Genomic DNA, 21,454 nt, shown 5'->3' with positions numbered 1-21,454 from the left:
ACTGGCTACGGAGCAGTGAGCGCGACCAGGTTAAGTTGGGAGCAGGGCGAGGGCAGCATGGAGAGGGGCGTGATAACCAAAATAAACCAGAAAAAGTAAAGTGCACTCTGCAGCTTCCAAATGGTGGCCCACGGCCATCCCCATGGCTACCCCAGGTTGGATGGTGAGGGGCCGGTACTGGAGCCTGGACAGAAGAGCAAGCAGCAGCCAGACTCGCACAGGTCAGGGGACAGCATCCTGGGAAAAGGAAGAGCAGGCCAAGGCCCCCCACAGCAAGGATGAGCTTGGGAGGCTTCGGGAACCAGGAAGAAGCCTGCGTGGCCTAGGGAACAGAGGCACCCTGAGTCTGGGGCACAGCAACCCTGGGCCGACTTTGGGGCAAACAAGACTGCCAGGCTTTGGAAGAAACCCAGTGGCCAGAAAGAAGAGGACCGAAGAGGCCTGAGAAAGCCGGAGTCCTTCAGGAAGACTTGGGCCCTGACAAAGGTGCCCGCCGACTGCCCCAAGGCTGTCCCCTCTCCCCACCGGGCTGCCAGGTCCCAGAAAGACCAGCCCAGAACACGGCCAGCCTTTCAAGCCTGCAGCCTGGGCTGAAATTTCTCAGTGAGGTGAAAAGGGCACAGCAGGAACACACATACCCACATCAGCAGAAAGGCAGCCTGTGAGGTCTGCCCTGGCAGCCACCCCATCAACAGGCCTCAGAAAACAAAGAGAAACAGGACAGAGAGGAACCCAGTCCGTGATAGAAACAACACCCAGCACCCAACACTGAAGAACACACAAGCTAAGATCGGGAAAAACCTGCTCCGGGTACTTGTTCTACAGAAAAGCAACCTTGGTAAGAACGTGTCAATAACGTCGGGCTCCCCGACGACAAAGAGCAAAACGAGGGCACAGGGGAGCTACCGTGCTAAGGACACACACCGCGAGCCAGAGCAAGAAGAGCCGAGTTCAACAAGATGAACACAGAGGAAAAAGAAAAGGATTCAAGTCATCCAAGGGGAAAAGGTCTCCCTGGAGGGACGGAGGAACCCACAAAGCCTGGCAGAGTCACATGGAAGAGACGGTCTCCCTAAAGCAAAGGCAGAGCCCACCCGCCCGTGGGTGGAAGGGCAGGACGGATGCTGCACCGACCGTCACGCGTGGACTAGAAGGCAGCTTCGGAAAGGCAACTAATAAACTGACCAACGTGAACCACCGTCACCAAAGGGGGAACGAGTCTTGCCTCCAATTTCTAACATTCACAGCCAGAGACTCGGAGCAGTTCTGAGGCCGAGAGACGGGTCTTCAGGCACACTGCAGGCCTCAGGGAACGTGACACCAATTAGCTCTCTCTAAAAACCTGACTGAACACACACAACGAGACACTGATGCAGGCTTCCATGTGCAGAGCTGGCGAATAAGCACAAGGGCGGGCGCCGGGGCCGAGGCGCTCAGTGGAGCTCAGGGCCAGCACCATGGGGAGCAAGGCCGGGATGACGGCCAGAGGAGCAGTCTGCTCCTGCAAAGCTCATTCCAGGACACATGCGCCAGGAAGATGGCCCCGCTCCTGTGAGTTCTGCCAGCAAGGACACACCCTCCACGAAGCCCACCAGACACAGGGACCACGCAAAGAACTCCGAAATCTGAAGGAGTCCCGGGAAGAGTGCCGGTGGGGAGCGGGATGTCTCCGTAAATACAAAACCAAGACTCATCTACAGCAAACTGTGGTCTCCTGCGTCCAGGCAGGACTGAAGGGTCACCAGGAACCCAGACCACCTGGGGCCAGACGCCCTGCTGCTTTCCAGCGATCAGAACTTGCAGGATGCGGACGGTGCCCCCACATGGCATTGTTATGAAGATTTAATGACTCCAAAGTACTCAGAATAGGACCTGGCACTCGGTTAAAGCTCAATAAATGGCAGCAATTATAATTACAAAACAAAATACAAATGCTTAACTCATGGTGACAAATAATGTAATGCAAATCAAGAGGTAAAGATATATAAAAGGGCTATTTTAGTCTGCTCAGGCTGCTGTAACAGGACACCATTAGACTGGGCAATTTCAACAACAGACATTTATTTCTCACAGTTCTGGAGGCTACAAGTCCAAGATCAGGGCCCCGGCGCAGTCAGGTTCTGGTGAGGGCCCTCCTCCTGGCTTGCAGATGGCTGTCTTCTATGTGCATGGCAGGGCCCAGAGCCAGTGAGCAATCTGGCCTCTTCTTAGAAAGACACTAATCCCAGGACAAGACCCTGCCCTCACGACCTCATCTAACCCTAATCACCTCCCAAGGGGCCCCTTCCCCAAGTATCATCACATTGAGGTCTGGGGCTTCAACAGATGAATTTGGGGGTACACAATTCAGTCCGCAGCAAGGACTAACAGCTCTACCCTACATAGCAGTAAGCAAACAGACAGGATTTCATCAAAACTTTTACTTTGATTTTTTTACACTCAGCCACTTAAGGTTTTCATCATTTTTTAAGGGGGGGAGGGGTAGGGGGAGAGAGAGAATCTCTAGCAGACTCCACACCCAGAGCAGAGCCGGACGCGGGGCTCAGTCTCACGACCCTGAGATCATGACCTGAGCTGAAACCAAGAGTTGGTCACTTAACTGACTGAGCCCCCCAGGCGCCCCTCATCATTTTTTATGTTCTTGGTCTCAGCAATACCTCCTAGAAACTAGTATTTCCATCTGAGAGATTCCACATTATTTTCACTTTCAAGCAAAATTAAAAATTTAGTAAACTGTATTTAAAGAGAACGTGAATTGTACTGCAAGTACTCCGCTGATGAATCCACGTGTCCGTCCACCACGGGCTGAGAGAGAGCAGCAGCGATCACCTAACTGTACTTCGGTTATTTCTGTGGGGTGCACTCATGATTTTTAAGCTTTCTTTTTTAAAAAACACACACACACACACAAATCCACTTAATAAAATTAATTATTTAGAAGTCAGCAGAAAGCACTCTTAGCCGCCACCTCTAACTAAAGCAATCAGCACAAAGACCTGCAAGAGGCTCAGTGTCACACGCAGCACTGCTGTCACTGGCCACTTCAAGGAGTCACTCTTGCAATGTAGGCCGCGTGCCTGGTTTGTGAGAAACTACTTCCGACTCCTTCTGGGGATATCGGGACAAAGATGTCCATTTTGGGGTGCCTGCACCTTTCAGAGACTGGGCAGAGCTTCATGATGCTCTCTGCAACCTGAGAGGTCACGTCTCTCTACCTAGAGACTGGAATTCGATGTAATTCTTTTCTTCCTATTACCACACCTCTTTGAACAATCCCATCGTTGCTCTGCATGTCTAGTGGGTAAAAGATGTGCTGTGGAATCAGACTGCCTGGGATCCAAAGCCGGCACTGCACCTACCAGCTGTGTGAGCCGCACCCCCCTCCTGACCTGAGAGGGCGGCTGGGGACGCTGCAGGAAGGGGTGAGGGTTCAACAGTGCCAGTGATGATCATTACCGTGACAAGTGCTGAAGACCACTCGCTTGACGGGGGCAAAGGAAAAGCTGAAGCACCCACCTGCGAAGGAAGGTCCAGAGAACAAGGGGCATCTTCCCCAACCTCAACCTTCTCAGTTCCAACGGTCTTACCCCAAAAGTACTCCATAAAGGCCATTTTTACTCTTAACAATTTTGCAAGCTTCAGTTCATTCCAAACCTTAACCTGTGACAGTTCTCACAGGTTCCCATTGTTTGGAATTTGGTCTCTGTTCTATGCTCTTGTTTACATGATGCTTGCACGTAGGACTGTATATCAGTCTCTTGTGAGTCAGTCTTTGATGGAGCCACAAGCTCTCTAGACTGATTCATCATCAGCTTCCTTCCATGAGATAACTTATCACAATACTTTAGGATCTCCGCATTTCACAGGCCGTGGAAGGTATCCCATCACTTCAGAGTTGTCTTCAATTTTTAAAAATCTGTTTGCTTAAATTTACAGAAGATGTCTATAGCCAAAACAGTCTAGTGCATTGCACTATGGCTCCCATCTCTGCCAGTTCACTACGTTCCTGCTCCTTGCTCTTGATTCGAGGACACCAATGTTCCCCTCCTGGGGAGGCAGGGGTGAAGCGCGCAGGCTTTCCTGTCCAGCACACCTGCTGCGAGGTTGCAGCTCTCCTATTTTCTGGTTGCAGCATGGGCAAGATGCTTCATCTACTAAAGCTTACTCTCTTCAAAACGAATTACCGACAAGAAGAAATGGGAGGAGGCAGTCAACAAACGGTTCCCTGGTCCTGCTTCTGGCTTTCAGTAATCTTCAGTTACAACAGCAACTCATCCACTGCTCCATTTTTCCTAGACAGCAACTTGCCAGAAAAATCCAGATGGGAGGAGCCCTGCTCCCTCCAGCACAACCTCCCTCCAGGCCAGTCCTGGAATGTCTGCGGAAAGCAGGACCTTCAGCCTACTATAGCAGCAGAACTGGCTTCTGGTTCCCAAACCCTACCCCCCCCCCAAACCTCCCCCAAGCCCACCTCCAGCATCTTTGTCATCTGTCATTTGACTGTCCAAGTCCTTACAGGAAGACCTCGGTTCTCCCTCTCCCTCAATCTGCTCTCTTCAGAAAAGCAAAAAAGGAAATGGCCCTCTACAGAGGCACTGAAGCCGGCTTCACAGGGTGAGCTGCTAAGCCCTCTCCCGCATGTCTTGAAGAGGTCTCCTTCACCGAACACTGTCTGGGGCTCCCTGACGTGAACGCTGGAAAGATGTTAGCCTGGCTAGGCTTCAGTTTTCTGTCTGCTGAAGAGGGATGGTGTTACCCATTTCCCAGGCCCGCTCTGAGAACACACGAAACTCGTGGAAACTCGTGCACAGAGCCGAGCCCCGCACAGCCCTTGTACTGGGAGCGGCGGTGGCCACCGCGTGCCTAAGGAGACCGGCCCACTTCTGTCACTAACCCAGCAGGCAGAAGCGCTAGACCACCCCCCCCGCCCAGGCTGGCCTAGAAGCTCGGAGCCTTACCAAGCTGTTCCGTGTTGCACTCTGCCATGAACCGCGACCATGCTTTGTGTGCTATTGAAAGGGCAGCCCTTTGAAAAGGATATCCGCCAGAAACTCAGAAACACCATTTCTAGAGCTTTCCAGTGGCGGCTTGCTGAGCACCGCAGCTTTTGCTGTTGTTCCACTTTGGATTTATTCAGGCAGCAGTTACTGAATCAAACACTGTATTTTGAATAAAGAGTCTAAAGTTACTCTAGGTTGGTGCCGTGCAAACAGAAGACTATTTTTCATTAAAATGAAATGCAATTAAAATCCAGTTCCACAGTTCCATTAGTCACATGGCAAGTGCTCCGTGGCCACACGGGGCCAGCAGCTACCGCACTGGGCCGCACAAAACCAGAGCCCTCCCATCTTCCCAGAGTGGGCCACCGGAGGGTCCGCTCTAGCGCCCCAGTGCCCCGCCCCTCACCTTTGCTTTCTTCACTGTTCACAGAGGAAGTCAGAAGCTGCAAAGAGCTTAGAGAAAGAACATCCACTCCTACTATGTGCACAGAACCAAAAACCCTGAACAATTTTCCACAAGTCTCATGTGGCGACACAGCTGATCCAACAGAACAGGAGTGCCCGTAAAGCTCTGGAAAGATGCTTAATTTAAAACCTACAGAACACGTTACTTAGGCACTGTTTACATTTTTAAAATCAGAAAAGAATGCCTTGGCTTAAAGGGAGAAGTGTCTCCACAACATCGCATGGGTCCCGGAAGACTTGGAACTTCAGGCTTTAGCAGTTTCTCCGAGAAAAGCTCTGGCCTGAGAGGGAAACTTGTATTTTCAAACCCGGAGCAAAGGCTTTTTCTGTCCAGTTGGCAAGGAGCCCCACCTAATTTTTGGTTTCAATTTCCTCAGAGAAGAGAGGAGAAAAGGGAAGGAAAGGAGTGGCCTTCTCAATCCTCCACGTCACAATTCACACGGCACTTGCAAGTCTCCTTGATTTAGCACGTCCTGCCAGGGGGATGTCATAGACCTAGCTTCATGGGGTGGGGAAACTGAGGCTCAGAAGTCAGAACCCACCATGAAACCAGGCCTGTGGACGAGGCTCCAGGGGTGCAGGCCACAGGCTAACCGAGCGAGCTCCAGGCCCCAGACATGCCTCCCAACGGTAGAGACAGATTCCAACCAAAGGGTTCCAAGCAAAAATGAAAGGATTTGATTTTTTCATTTCCCTTCCACTCCTGCATCCTAGCCATTGCTGCAGATCCACAGGATTCCAGAAACATGACGGTCATCTGAAATCTCTCTCAAATATGGAAAGACAGAAACCACCTACATCCACATGTTATCACTTAGGAAATTAACTCCAATCTTAAACCACAGGAGGGCCTAAATGGTTCCACAGAGCAGCTGATCTGGGAATTAAAAAGAGCACAAACCCACAATAAAAAGGCATGTTGCTGACAACGAAAGACATTCCCTGCCAACGGGAACCTCAGAGCCTCTCCCACCGAGTCTGCCCCATCGGTGTGCAGACGGACTAAGGTCTGCGCAGAGACCTGGTGCGCCGGGAGCGAGACCCCGCGCCTCCTCTTTGCCGCCGGTGCATGGAGCACGCACCCCGGAGCTCAGGACGTGCCCAGCCTGATCACAGGATACTCACTAGGTGGCTGAGGGACAGGCAATGTCTCTTCATACTTTCCTGAGTCTTCTAACTTTGCCACAGTGAGGTATTAATTTTATGATAACAAAGAGGAACCAGCTAAATCTACATGGCGATGCCTTTCAAATAGAGAATTTTTTGAAAGCTTTCTGCTTTTCAGTTCTACGTTACAAACTATAAAACTGGTTTAACCACACTCTTGGGGAAGGTAAGGGAACTACAATCAATTTTACTTGAATATTCTGCATTTAAATAACTTCAGAGTTGGCAATCAAATCTTCAAAGATTCTAAGACAAAGAAGGTTACCTTTAGCATTTGATTTAAACTATCTAACTGGCCCTCATTTGTTCATGTACGCTTTCACTCGCTCCCTCACCATTCATCAGACCCCTACTCGGAGGGGGCTAGTTGGCCCTGGGAACGCAGCCACGACCCAAGCCCTCCTCCCCAAGCGGATGTGGGAGACCAGTGGTCAGCGGTCAGCTCTGGAAGAGCAGCGGTCGCCCCACAGGAAGGGCCAGGGAAGAAAGGCATGGGCGTATGCTTGCTCTGAAGTGAGGGTCACAGCCCATGGGGGGGGGGCCCCCACTCCCAGTAACCTGAGCTGCCATACAAGTGGTGTGGGGTCCTGTGCAAAGCGAAGATGGACTGCTACGTCCTTAGACCTAAATTCCAGAGGCAACTTGAGTGAATCACCTGGCATCTCCGCCTCCCCCCACACGCCTGTCCCCCCACCCCCGAGGAATGGCAGCTTTCCTAAGCTGGCCAATGCAGGGGGCCTCGTGAACAGGACTTTTCAATTGCTGTAGTTCTCGTGTATTCGTTAGCATGGCTTTCACATACACGTCTCTTACATGACATATGGGAGAGGCACAGAAAGGCACTGAGAGCTAGTCACTCTGGTTGCCTGAGTTCAGTCGTGACAACCGAGCCAGGACAGGAGACAGGACCAGCAATCTATCAGAGTCATCACGATGGGCTGGAGTCCAGTCAAGGGAGAGAAGTGCTGGAAAAGAAAACCACATCCTCCTCATCACCTAAGATGGTTAAGTCTACCTACAGGAGCATGCCTCCAGACATGGAAGGAAGCCTCCAGAAGATCCCACACTCCAATCCTCAGAACCTGTGGCTGAGACAAAATCATCATTACTCCTGTGATCGTGCTGTATCATCACATGCCCTTAAGAGAGACAATTACCTGGGTGGGCCTGAACCAAACACACGAGCCCTTAAGGCAGAGGGCTTCCTCCAGCGGGCAGAGCCATGGTCAGAGATTCAAAGCTCTGTGGCTAGTGTGAAGATGGAGGGAGCACAAGTCAAGGAAGGCAGAGACAGCTTTAAGGAGCTGAGACAGGGCCCCGGCTGGCAGCTAGCAAGGAACTGGGGACCTAAGTCCTGCAATGGCAAGGAACTGAATTCTGCCAATAGGAATAAGTTTGCAAGAGGAGCCTGAGCTGCAGCCAAGAACGCAGCAGCCAACACCTTGCCTGCAGCCTGGTGAGAGCCTAAGCAGGAAGCCAACCCAGCCGTCCCAACCTCCGACACGCAGAGTCCATGAGACAATCAATGAGTACTGGTTTAAGCTGCCGAGTTTGTGCTCACATGTCACACAGCAACAGAGAACAACTGCGGCGTGGAAATCTTAGAGTAAGACATTTAATTTGCAGTGCAAATCCCACACGGTAGGAAGATGCACCCCTGACCACCTCACCTGGGACACACATTGACATGGGGGACAGGTGTCTCGGGCAACTGTCTCAATCACCAAGGTCACCTATCTGCCTCTACTCCAATGCCACACTCACTCAGCAGCCTCAGGAGAAGACCAGAGCATCCAGAGGGGCCTCTCCAGAGCCACGGCCAGCAGCAATCACCTCGGGATCCAGTGAGCATGACACTGTGACCCCTCACCTGTCAGCCTGCACTCTGGTGCAGCATCAAAACCAGGTTTCTCAACTTCAACATCACAGGCTGCTGCTTGTTTTGTCTTGTTTTTTTACAGCCCTCTTTATCTGGAAACTAAAAAAAAAAAAAAAAACAGATCCGAAACAATACTGACCTAACCAACATAAAAAGTCCTCATTTCCAGGATAACCATGATGCCTCCTCCCACTGGACGTACATGAATCCATTTACAATGGACCAAAATTTCTTATTAAATAGTGACCCAAAGGAGATCTGAAAAATCGTAAAGTTATGAAAAATTGGTACTTTAAAATATTTACTGAAAAATTACCTTCCAAGGCATTCGATCACAAGCGTGTTATTTCTAAGAAGCAAATGGCATTGCTGTGGTACTGCTTTCCCCTCACAAGCTGCCGGCAGCAAGATGGGGTCCACTCCACCCCACTGTGACTTCTGCAGCATGAGCATTAACAAGGCCACTTTCTGCAAAAAACACTGGAGGTCTCTATCTTCCCCAAGGACTCCTGCAGCCTCTGTTTCATATTCCAATCCTTTTCCAGAGCCTCTGTCCTGCCCTCCTCCTCGGCAACCCCTTCCCTGAGTGTCAGCAGTCCTCACTGTGTCCATCTTCACTTCTCAGCGACCAGGTGCAAATTTCCCCAACTTCATCACAGCCTGCATCCCACACTAGATTTTCAATTTCACTCATACCAGGCAGGAAAAAGCGATGCTGTTACGGGGTGGGGGAGGGGGGAACCTTTGAGGAGGAGCTAATCTCATATGGTCAGTGCAGCAGCAAACCTGCACGGCTTGGCTTCCATCCATAACCTTATACCTGGGGGGCTGCAGATGATGAACACTGAAGAAACAAGGCCCATGCGTGCCACCGTCCCCTTGCGGGGCAGGTCTCGCGCTAACCTCTCCCACGTGTCCTGTGATGTGTATAGGTGGAGACGGGACTGGGAGTGAGGCAACAGGAGTGACCATGCGGTCATCTGCCGTGGGCCCTGCTGGGCTCTCACCTGCGCCCTGCCGCTGGGTCCCCACAAGGATACACTGGGGGAGGGGGGTCACCTGTGCGCTACTTTGTGCAAGTCAGGCTGCAAGCAGGCTCTGACTCTCCGAACAGAGTGAGGACAACACACATGGAGTCCTGCGGGGTGTGGCTAACCATCCTAGGAACGACACGGGTCCAGTTCTCACCAACTTCAGATGAAGAGCTGAACTTTGAGTGAACAGAAGACGTCAAAAAATTCAACACTGCTGAGGGCCTGGAGAAAGGATGCTGCAGGACGGCTGCGCACCGCAGGCAGGCCAAAGCCCACACGGAAGCCTGATCAGGGCCTGGCCTGCAAGTGCCTGCCCAAGGCCGGAGCCTTCCCTCATTCCATTACGCTCTCCCTGGGGCCCTACAGGACACCAGGAAGGATGCAGCGATGCATCTGGGGTCCAAGCTCCCACCCTTCCTCACCTGGGACTTTTCTTTGCCTTTAAGCTGAGGAGGTTTCTGAAGCTGTCAGGACTGACCAGGGCAAAGTATCAATAGCTCTCTGGGCCAGGGGGATGGAGGTGAGGGCATGTGAGGGTGACAGGTGCCGGAGGCTGGGAAGCGCAGGGCCCGGGAGCCAGTCCACACCTGCCTGCATCTCTAAGTCAGAAGCCCAGGTAGAGAGCACATTTCATACCTTTCCCAAAACAAAAGTTTGAGAGTTCAATGGAAACATGGAACAAGAACTAGAGCAGCTCCAAAACAAGCACTTCCCCTTCCAGGCTTCGAGGGTTCCCGTTCTGATCCCCGTCCTCCTCCACTGGCTTCTTCTTCACCTTACTCAGGGGTCAAAGCAGACTGGTAACCTCGTGAGGCCAGGCCACCCGTACACTTTCCAAAGGCAGAGCCCTCCATCCCAGAAAAGAACAAACAGCACAGCTTGCTCCACGGGCCACCACGCAAACACCCGACTGGCTTCGGCTGATGCTACTCAAGCTCCCACAGCATCAGGCAACCGCTTATCGTTTCTTGAGGACTACAGACACGGTCCTTCCAGAAATGCCTGTCCTGGGCCTGCACAGTAAGCCTGAGCCACTGCTCATCAACAAGGCTCTTTTCTACTGACCAGGCCAAGGGCTGTCTTATCACAGTTCTTTCCCCTTCTGACCTACAGCTGAGACACATGGTGGTGGTCTTCCTCATCACTCTGAGTAAGCTGGTGGCCAGCAGCAAGTTCTAGACAGGCTAATTTCTTGATACCAAAAAGTTAGCTGCTAAAAGCCCAGCAGACTTCCATGGAAAGGATCACGAGGAACATCTCCTCCTCTGACCACAGGCAGAGCTCCACAGTTAAGTGCTACTCTGGCTTACTACTCCTCTGCCCTGTCCCTCCTGAAACTCCGGCCTGCTAGAAGCACTCGGAGTAGCAAACCAAGCAGAGGCACCCCACCCTTCTAGGTGCCTGGCAGGCAATCCTAGCAGCCTCCTCCAGGCAGAAACGGCAATAAGTGGACAGATCCTGAGGGGTACACATCACCCACAGAGGCAGGCGAGGAAGGGTGGGCAGCCAAGGAGAAAAAAAGGAGCATTACCAGGAGTACCACTGCACCGGCTCCTAGTCAGGTAAGTTATGATGTGGAACTGGCTGCTTCAGAAGCTACTCTTCAACCCTACAGGTGGCCTGAGCAGAAATCTCACAGGCCAGCAGGGAGTGGCAGGGGAGGACCCTCAGCAGCCCCCCAGGCAGGGCCCAGAACAGTGCCTGGAAGCATGCTGACAGTCTCAGGCTTCAGTCTTTAACCTCAGGAGGACCCCAGAGACACCATCACATGGTTCTAAAGGCCTCAGACCTGACCAAACCTGCTGATGGAGGAGATTATCCCATTGGCAGTTCTGGGAGAGGCCCAGAGACCGGCAACAGTGGTGTAAGAGAACCACCTCGGGCCACTGGAGCAATCTCCACTAGAGGTGACAAATCTGCATGAGGGTAAAGAGAAGGGGCAGAGGATCTGATGAAAGACCAGACTGGGGAGATGGACAAGGAGGAGGGAAGGTCTGCACAGCTGGACAGGACACTGTGCTAGTGTGTGCTGGGCAGGGGCACTCATATGGAGCGCCAGGGTTCAGAGTCAGGATCAAGAGATGGGCGTGTTGCAGGCAATCACTGCCTCAGACCCTAGCAAAGAACTGGTACTTAGCAGGCTCATTTATTAACAAAAGCAGCAGCAGCTGGGGAGCCTGGGGGCTCAGGTCAGGATCTCAGGCTCCCAGGATCAAGCCCAATTGGGCTCCCTCCTCAGTGGGGAGCCTGCTTCTCCCTCTGCTCCCCCTCCTACCCCCCAGGTGTGGGCACTCTCACTCTATCTCTCTCTAATAAATAAATAAAACCTTAAAAAAAGAAAAAAAAAGCAACAGTAATGTACATACTGAAGCTTACTGGAAACAGGCTCCAGGGCCTGAGTTATCTGCAGAAGGGCATGGTTCCACCGCTGCCAGCTGCTCATGGAGAAAGCAAGACTTGGGACCGACTGGACCCCAAAATGCTCCACAAGTGAAGACCATATGACTTCCAATTTTCCTAGTGCTAAGACACAGAGTCAGTCCCAGGGACATGATGGGCTGGAAACCTGCAGGTCTCCCTGCCACCACCACCCCCCACCCCCCGACCCCTGGCCTCCCCACCAAGGAACTCAGGTATGATGCTATACATCCGGAAATCGCTCCCCACCACCTCTTCTTGGACAGTTAGACAAGTAAGGACTGGAGGGAGAGAAGCAAGAGGAGAATGGCTCCTACCTGGGGCTGAAATGCACACTGGGGCTTCAGGAAATTTAAGAAAGTAACACTTCTAATCCAAGCCAAGTGAAACAAATTGTAGGACAAGAAGCTCTTAGGGTTTATCTCACTTGCTTTAAAATAGTATCAACTTAGTATTTTCCAATTTGAATGAACAGATTTATAAGAAAAATGAGTTACTTTAAGAAGTAATCTCGGGCACCTGCGTGGCTCAGTCGTTAAACGTCTGCCTTCAGCTCAGGTCATGATCCCAGGGTCCTGGGCTCAAGCCCCGCATCTGACTCCCTGCTCTGCGGGAAGCCTGCTTCTCCCTCTCCCACTCCCCCTGCTTGTGTTCCCTCTCTCGCTGTGTCTCTGTCAAATAAATAAATAAAATCTTAAAAAAAAAAGTAATCTCAATATCTAGCAATTGCTGGATCTGTAAAACTCTAGCATTTGTGAACAACCCCCTGGAAAATCCTTAGGCAGCTTTTAAATCAGGATGCAACTTGCAAAGAAAGTTATGATTTAAGTCTTGAAATACTGACATAAAATCTATGTACAAATGCTTTGTTTCTAGGTGCTCAGAAAAGCACAGGAAGGCAAAGGGCTGGGTAGGTAGCATTCCCACCTGAGCAGCCTCACCTGGGAGTGCTTCAACCCACACTCCCACCCCACCCCTCACCTTTTGTTCTTTTAACCAGTCCCTGTCATTTGTAACTGCACTAAACTGAAATAGACCTTCTAATCCCCTCTAGGCCAACGTGGAAATATTTAAAATAAACATCTTTCAAAGAACACACGCTACAAACGTTTTTGTTTTCTTTGAAAGCTATCAACTACTTTTTAAAAACTAAAAAAGATACTTTTTATGTTAATTTCTGCATAAAATTAAATCATAAAGCCCTCACCCAAAAAATTACTTCTAAATTCACTGTTGGTTAAATTGTATCACTACCAAAAAAAAAATAAAACAAAAAAAACCCCAAAACGAATCATCTTCCAAAAGGATTTTCTCCATAAGAAAAAAGTTATTATTTAACCAGATTTGCCGTCAACTTGATTCAAGTTCCCGGCAATACTAAAACCATCTGCAGCTGGCATAAACCTCCACACCCATCTGCACCCCACTTTGACAAAAGGTCCCTAACGTATCTTGGGGAGAGGAAAAAAGGTGAAGCATCCGACACCCTCTTCCAGTATTACAGGTCGGGTTCAGCCGCCCCTTTCCTGGCTGTCAGTTTGGGGATCCGAGCAGCAGATCGCTCCTTTACAAGAGGAATTTAATTTTTGGTGACACGGAAAGCCTTCCGGCCCAGAGTCGGACCCCGGCCTCCCCCGCGCGGGCCCCGCACTCACCCCTGGATGCCGGGGCTGTACGCGCGGCTCTTCCACGGCGTGCCGGGCCGCGGCGCCTGGGGTCCGGGGCCGCCCCCTCCGCTCAGCGCGGCCGCGCGGCTGCCCGACAGCAGGTAGTTGAGGCCATAGGTGCTGGCCTTGTTCTCGCGTTTCCGGCGGCCCGGGTGGAACTGGTGCTGCGGCGGGGAGCCGGCGGGCGCGGGGCCGCGCGGCCCGGGGTGCCCGTTGGCCGCGCCGGGGGCGCTCGGCGGGCCGTCGGCGAAGTGGAAGAAGGCGCCGCCGCGGCCGCCGCCCGCCCGGCCGAGCGAGGCGCTGCTCGAGGACGACGACGAGCAACCCGGGCTCTCGGTGCCCGACTCGGCGTTAGACGAGGACGACGACGACGACGACAGCGACGGCGACTTGTGCAGGCGCCTGGCGCCCTCGGCTGCGGGCCCGAGCGCCGTCAGCAGCGCGGGGGGCAGCGCGGCGGGGCCGGGCGCAGGCGGTGGGGGCGACGCGGCGGGCAGCGCGGGCCCCGCCAGGCCGCCGCCGCCCAGCCCCGCCGCCCCCGCCGCGACCGCCGTGTCCAGCGCGGGTGAGTTGAGGCAGAAGTAGGACGCGAAGCCCGAACCGCCGCGGCCCACGCCCTGCGAGGTCTCCCAGATCTGCATCCACAGGGCATTGGCCGGCCCCTTCTGCTCCGGCTGGATCCAGGCCACGCGCGGATCCATCCACGCGCCGCCCCGCGGGCCCGCGCGCCCGCCCGCCCCGCCGCGGCCCCGCCCCCGCCGCGCCCCGAGCCCCGGCCGCGCCGCGCACGGACGGACGGACGGGCCGCGGGCAGACGGGCAGACGGGCGCGCGGGCCTGAGCCCTCGGCTCCGGCCGGCTCGCGGCGCCGGCTCCCGTCGGGGTCCCGGCGCGGCGCGGGGCGGGCCCGGGACAGGCCGCGGCGGGCGGCTCGGGCCTGTCGGGCTCCCTTCAGGCGGCGCGGGGCAGGCGCGGGGGCCGCGGCGGCGGCGGCGTTCCACACAGGCCGGGGGGAGAGGCCATCGGAGAGGGGCGGGCGGCCGGGCCGAGGGGGCGGGCCCAGGCGCCGCGCGGCCCGGTACCCGCGGGAGGGCCGCCGCCGTGCGCCGGGCCCTCGGTCACGCTCGCGCCGCTCGCTCCGTGCTCCTGCAGCGGTGGCGGCGGCGGCGAAAAGACACTCTCGGCGGCGACAGGGCGCGGGGGAAGGAGGGGGCGCCGCCGCCTCCGCTCCAATGAGGGGCGGGGAGGGAGCGGGGCGGGGAGGAAGCGCGGCCTCCCTCGCCGGGGCCGGGACGTCAGTGCGCATGCGCGGCCGATTTCAAATCCTCACTAGACACCGCCGCCTTGGTTACCGCGCCTGCGCAGTGGGGTGCTCCTCCGGAGGGCACCGCGTCGGAAGGAGACGCGACTGGGAGGGGCTGAAGGGGCGGCGGCGGCGGCGGCGTGGGTCCTTCTAGACTAGACTTGGTTGCGGTGGAGCGAGGAAGAATTGAGGGGGCTGCTGCGCCGCCGCCTTCGCCCGGCTTCCTCCGCTGGCCCCGCCTCCCGCCGCCTGGAGCAGGCCGAGGCGTGGAGACATGCGCGCTGGGACCGGGGTCCCCGGCAGCCGTCCGGTCGCGCTGCGCGTGCGCAGAGGTGAGGCGCCGCCGCCGCCGCTGCCGCTGGGTGGAAGTTTCCGCACCGCCGGGCGAGGTCTGGGCTCTCGCCCCGGGCCTGGCCCGGGGGCCGCCCGCTCGCGGTACGTGTGGGCCGGGCCAGCACGGACCGCGATCCAGCCGCTCTCCCAGGAAAAGGGCAAAAGTGCCCCAGGCTCCCTGCTGTCCATCCTCAGGGGCCCGTGTGCAGCCGGTCGCGCTGCGGTCACTCGTGCCCGCGCCCGCCCACGTGCTCGCCGGCGTCCTCCCGGAGGAGCGGGTCACTCACCCGCTCCCGGGGCGGCGCTGCCCGCTAAGCTGCTGCCCCAGAAGGAGCAGGACCCTCCTTGGCGGGTCTCCTTACAGGCATATTTGTTACCTTTTAATAGTGATTTCCTATGTAGAGAATGGGGTTAAAACTTTACAGTTAGCTCACTGGCGCGACTTCCCGAGGCCGACTCAGCAGTGCTGCCCATCAGAGCAGCGGCCCATGTGCTTGGGTGTCTGGGCTCGCGGCTGGCACAGTGTTGGCAGGATTCCACAGAGATCCTGTCCACTGGGCAAGTCCCCTGGTGTCCAGAGGATGCCCCAAGCCCGGATTGACAATGGTGTTGTTAGGACTATTCCGCTAACCACACATTCTGTGAAGTCCAGAGCAAACGCCAGTGTCATTATATAAGCCTGCTTGTGCCCCATGAGCCTAGCCAGGGTGATGGGCACCGTGGCCCCTCCAGAGCCCAGGCCCCAGAGGGAGCCCCTGCCTGCCCTGGTCCCTGCCCAGCGGATGCACTCCCTGGCCAGGCAACTTAAGCTCAGCGCTTGGGCCAGCGTTCATTTTAAACATTGAAACAAACCCTTTCAATGTGCTCTCCTGCTTCACTACATCATGGGTGAGTACACGTTACTAAGTGCCTGACACTTCAAGACATTGTAACAACGATCCGTGTTTTGCCTACTAAGGCTTTTTGGCAAACGGTAATAAAACTACAAATGCCTGTTCTGGTTCAGGCGTTTTGTATTGTACATATGGATATTACGAGCAAGGATTAGAACGTGTGCATTAAATAAACTGGAGAAAATCACACACAAACCAGTCAAACAGTGGTTACTCTGGATCTTCCAGTACCTAGGGCCAAAATCCCTGGGGTCATCCCAGCCTCCCCTCTCCATAACCAACAGAAACATCCAAAACCCAACAGCTCCCCTCACTCCCATCTTCTCACCTATAGCCCTTTCAAACCACCACTATTTCTAGCATATTTTATTTTATTTTTTTAAAGATTTTATTTATTCATAAGAGACAGAGAGAGGCAGAGGGAGAAGCAGGCTCCCCGCTGAGCAGGGAGCCCGATGCAGGGCTCGATCCCAGGACCCTGGGATCGTGACCTGAGCCGAAGGCAGACGCTTAACCACCTGAGCCACCCAGGCGCCCTCTAGCATATTTTAAAACTGCCTCCTAGCTAGTTTCCCACATTCCATTCTGGCCCTCTGGCATTTTCTCCACAGAGGAGCTTGTGAGTGATCCTTTAAAAAAAAAAAAAAAAGATTATGTCACCCTCCTGCTCAAAACTCTCCAGTGGCTTCCTTTCTCAAACTCAGGCTTACTATGACCTGCAAGTCCCTACACTGTCTGGTCCTTCTCCCTTTTTCTCCCACGTCATCTTGCAGCTCATCCCCTAACCCAGCCTGCTCCAGCCAGAAGCATAGTGGGCACAGAGGGGCCCCAGGGCCTTCGCACTTGCTGTTCTAGCTGCTTGGATGCTCCTCCCCCACATACCCACATGGGTCACACCTTACCCACTCTCACACCTTAGTAAGGATGTTGCTCTATCTAAACTACAAACAACCCTCAACACTCCCCACTTCCATTCCCTGCTTTATTGTTCTCTTAGCATTTATCTCCATTGGTTTCCTAGGACCACAAACCAGGTGGCTTGTAACAGCAGAAATGTGTTCTCTTTCTTTCTCTAAAGGCTTAATGTCTGAAATCAAGGTGTTGGCAGGGCCATGCTCTCTCTCCGAGGTCTCTAGGGGAGGATCTGCTCCAGAGCTTTCTCTTAGCTTCTGCTGTTTTCCTTGGCCTTCTTTGGCCTGTAGGTGCCTCACTCCATTCTCTGCCTCCATCATTGCATGGAGCTTTCCCCATGTCTGTGTCTCCTCTTCTTGTCATAAGGATGCCATTCATACTGCATTAGGGTTCACCCTAATGGCCTCGTGTTACCTTGATGACATCTGCAGAGACCCTATTTCCAAATAAGGCTAACATTCTATTGATATCCCGGGTTAGGACTTGAAGTTCATCTGGTGGGAGGGGGCGGGGAGCACAATTCAATCCATTGTGCCATCTCATGAATTTTATTTACCTTGTTTATCATCTGTGTCCTCTCACCCCATTAGAATCTAAGTTCTACAAGGAGGGGGCTTTTTATCTGTACTTTTCCCTGCTGTGTGCGAGCTTGAAGACTGTGACTTGGCACATTTCACATTGGTGAAATGACCAACAGTCGGTTGACCAACTCAATGGGAATGAAAGCCTTGCCTGGCTTCCAGGATCTATCCACAGATTGCTATTTACTTCTTTCCAACATTTTAAGTTTGTTTTTCCCTATGGCCTCCTGCTTTATCTTTGCAGCTTGTCTCTAGGTAATCCCTCTAACTTGATTCATCAGCCATAGTCAGCTGCTTATAATTAGATCCAGGGTTTCGTTATGTACGTATTTGATCATAAGTTTTTATGTAAATTAGAAGCAATATGTTTCTTTCTGCAAAAAAAAGAATTAATACTAAGTCAAATGTAGTCCCTGTTGCGGTCCCTGTGCCTCTGGGCAGAGGAGGTCTTTCTCACTGCTTATCAGTTTTCACAGATAAACCCAGCTTTTTCCTTCTGTGGCCAAAACCAACTCTTCTCTCTCTCTCTCTCATGATGTTAGAGGTGGGGTAATATTAGAGATTATACTATGGTTTTAGTGACTCATTCTCATGAACAAATAGTTTCCAAAGCTTTGACTACCATGGACTTCCTGGGCCAGAATCAGATATGCTGGTTAAAAGGCAGATAGCGAGGGCTAACCCGATCTGAAGCTTATGCAGAGTGAGGTCCAGGAATCTGTGTCTTAAGTAAATTCCCTGGGCAATTTCAAGCACGGTAAAGCTTGAAAATCTTTGCCTAATTCAGGGTTCCCAAACTCCCAAGTTCTCAACAGGAACTGAGTAGGTTATGTAAGTAACTGAAAAATATCAGGGTGTGTGTGCATTAGTCAGATACTGCGGGCTAACAAACCACTCCCAAACACAGAGGCTCAAAGTGTTTAGTATTGCTCACAAGTCTGCAGATCAACTGTGTGGTTCTACTGAGCTGGTCAGACACAGCAGATCTTGGTTTACAGATCACTTCTAGGCTCCAGTCAGCTAGCAAGTGAGCTGAGGCTGGGTGGTCTAGAGTTGGGCCACACTCACATGGCGGGCAGTTGGCTGGCTGGCAGCTGGGACACCAGGGTTGACTGGCCCATGTGTTTCTCATTATCCAGCAGGCTAGCCCCAGCTTGTTCTCAGGGCAGCTGAAAAGGTTTCAAGAAAGCAAACAGACATGCCTGAAGTAAGAACTGGTACGCCTTCATTTCCTCACCATTCTGTGAGTCCAAGTAAGTGATGAGGCATTGATAAGATTCAAGAGGTGGGGAAATAGCCCCCACCTCCTGATGGAAGAAGCCGCAGTCACATTGCAAGGGGCGTGGGATGCTGGGAAGGGAATAACGGGGGCCCCAGTGTGACCTGAATGAGGAGTGGTGGGAACTGTAGGGTCCTGGAGAGCACCTGCCCGGTGTAAAGGAGTGTAAAGGCACTCTCCCACAGCGAGCAGGAATGCAGGACCCGCCCAGGTGGCCAGTGATGTCAATTCTCAGGAGAACCTAGACATGCAGACGTGAGCCTGAATTCTCCCGGTTTGAAATGTCAACCTCTAGGCAGATGCTGCTGGTTGCCCACACAAGGTCTTTGTCCCCACTGCACCTTTCTGCTCTGGCTGGCAGAGCCCTGGTCCTGTTCAGGTATTTGCATGGCCAGGTATGCAGAAAGGGTCTCTGTCGCTCCCAGTGCTGTCGTTCTGTCTGCCGGTACCAACATAAGCTCAACACACACCTCCGTTCTAGAGAAGAAGGCTGCCAGGACCCTCCTGCGAAGGTCTTCCAGGAGAAGAAGAAGAGACCTACCAGAATACACTCCCTGTGTCACCGGTGGACACAGTTCTATCTGTGTAGGATACCTGGTACCATTTCAGCCACCTTGAGACCAGAAGAGAGAGGGACCGGTGCCCTGGGAACCAGGACAAATATGGGAAAGATGGCCCCAAGCCCCAGCAATACTATACAATAGCCCCTTATCCAGACCCCCCCTCACCCCCCCGGCATCTGCAGGGATAACCTCTCCCGGAATTGCTTCGTGTTCTGGGCAGGTCACTGTCATTTGCTGCAGAAAGCATCCGGTACTGCAACCAATTCCGAAAATGCTAACATTCCGTGGAGGGCAGCCTGTAAGGCTCTGTGAGTAATGTCTACCTTGTGGGTAATCTCTGGTCACCAGAAGGCAATAATATGATGGGGTGCAGCAGGTGGTGCCCTTCTGGTTCTGTGTTCATTCGTGAAGAAAGTTTGCTTTCGGAGAGGTAGGTTCCTGCCTGCGAGGTGGATGCTGAGCTCTTTGAAAGTTTCAGGCACCAGTGCCACTCGTTAAAAGAAATCTTGAGAGTGAGTTTTTCTGTAAAACTATCTTCCTTTTATCCTTAATTATGGCAAGTTTCAAACTCGACAACATTGGAGAGACTGTATCGAACCCCTTCAATAACTATCAACTCAAGGTCAAACTTCTTCACCAGTGTCCTCACCTGCTTTCTCCTTCTCCAATTATTTTGAAGCAAATCCCTGATAATATGTCCTTTCACCCACAAATAATTCAGTATGCATTAGTAAGTTATAAGTATATGTGTTTTGAAACATAACTATAATATTTCCACATCAAAGTAGCACTAATAATGTCTTACTTAATATCACCAAATATCTGATCCATAATAAATATCTTTGATTATCTTATAAAATTTTTTATTGGTGGTTTTGTCAAAAAAAAAAAGGTCTATATAGTGATTTGTATCTTCTGACGCTTTTAATCTGTGATTTCTCTGTCATCTTTTTTTTTGGCGGGGGGGCGGGGAGTCTATTGTTGAAGAACATGGTTCATTTGTCCCACAGTCTGGATTTGGCCAATTATGTCTCCCTGTGGTATCATTTAACACATTCCCTGTCATCTATATTTCTCTGTAAATTAGCCGTTGAATCTAAGGTCTTGATGGAATTCGGATTCATTCAGTCTTTTATTGGCAAGCGCACTGCCGAGGTGCTGCTGTGTCCCTTTCCCAGCATCTGGTACTCTCTTTGGTGACGTGAGTGTGACCTCCTTTGATGAGCACTGTCTCCAGCCCTGCTCCAGTGTTTCTGTGGGAGGAATTGTCCCCTTCAAACAGCACAGGATCCCAGGACTGCCCCTCTCACAGAACTTGAGAAGCAGATGCCATGCAAATGGTCAGGTCAGACTCTTCGCTTTCCAGATGAGGATTCTGAGGCTGGCCCACAGCCAAGGCCCAATAGGGATGACCAAGTTTGGGGCTCAGGAAAGCAAATCCTATGAATTAGACCCCATAAAACATTAACTTTGCTGAGGGTTGCTGGAGTGGGGGGTGGGGTGGGAGGGATGGGGTGGCTGGGTGATAGACATTGGGGAGGGTATGTGCTATGGTGAGCGCTGTGAATTGTGCAAGACTGTTGAATCACAGATCTGTACCTCTGAAACAAATGCAATATATGTTAAGAAAAAAAAAAAGACAGCAGGAGGGGAAGAATGAAGGGAGGGAAAATCAGAGGGGGAGACGAACCATAAGAGATGATGGACTCTGAAAAACAAACTGAGGGTTCTAGAGGGGGGTGGGAGGATGGGTTAGCCTGGTGATGGGTATTAAAGAGGGCACGTTCTGCATGGAGCACTGGGTGCAATGCACAAACAATGAATCATGGAACACTACATCAAAAACTAATGATGTAATGTGTGGTGATTAACATAACAATAAAAAATTTCTTAAAAAGAATATTTTTTTTTGCGATTTTTTTTTATTCTTATGTTAATCCCCATACATTACATCATTAGTT

The 21,454-nt window shown here is 52.6% G+C and overlaps 1 protein-coding gene and 1 long non-coding RNA gene across 3 annotated transcripts in view; one reads left to right on the top strand and one right to left on the bottom strand.

Moving 5' to 3' along the window:
• TENT4A (terminal nucleotidyltransferase 4A) overlaps positions 1–14,379 on the bottom strand; it is a 45,874-nt gene extending 31,495 nt beyond the window's left edge. For both annotated transcript variants that reach the window (XM_006735703.3, XM_006735702.3), the window contains exon 1: positions 13,619–14,379. In XM_006735703.3, coding sequence (XP_006735766.2) covers positions 13,619–14,331 — 713 coding nt within the window. In that variant the 5' untranslated portion in view covers positions 14,332–14,379. The remainder of the gene's footprint in view (positions 1–13,618) is intronic.
• LOC145722523 (uncharacterized) lies at positions 14,157–20,976 on the top strand. Its single transcript, XR_014146833.1, has 3 exons — positions 14,157–14,195; positions 18,791–18,904; positions 19,412–20,976. It is a non-coding gene; the product is annotated as an uncharacterized LOC145722523 (long non-coding RNA).
• Positions 20,977–21,454: the final 478 nt, after the last annotated feature.

This window comes from Leptonychotes weddellii, chromosome 7, assembly GCF_054177405.1.
Source record: "Leptonychotes weddellii isolate Sample4059 chromosome 7, ASM5417740v2, whole genome shotgun sequence".
NCBI lineage: Eukaryota > Metazoa > Chordata > Mammalia > Carnivora > Phocidae > Leptonychotes > Leptonychotes weddellii.
This window is presented reverse-complemented; position numbering and strand designations above follow the sequence as displayed.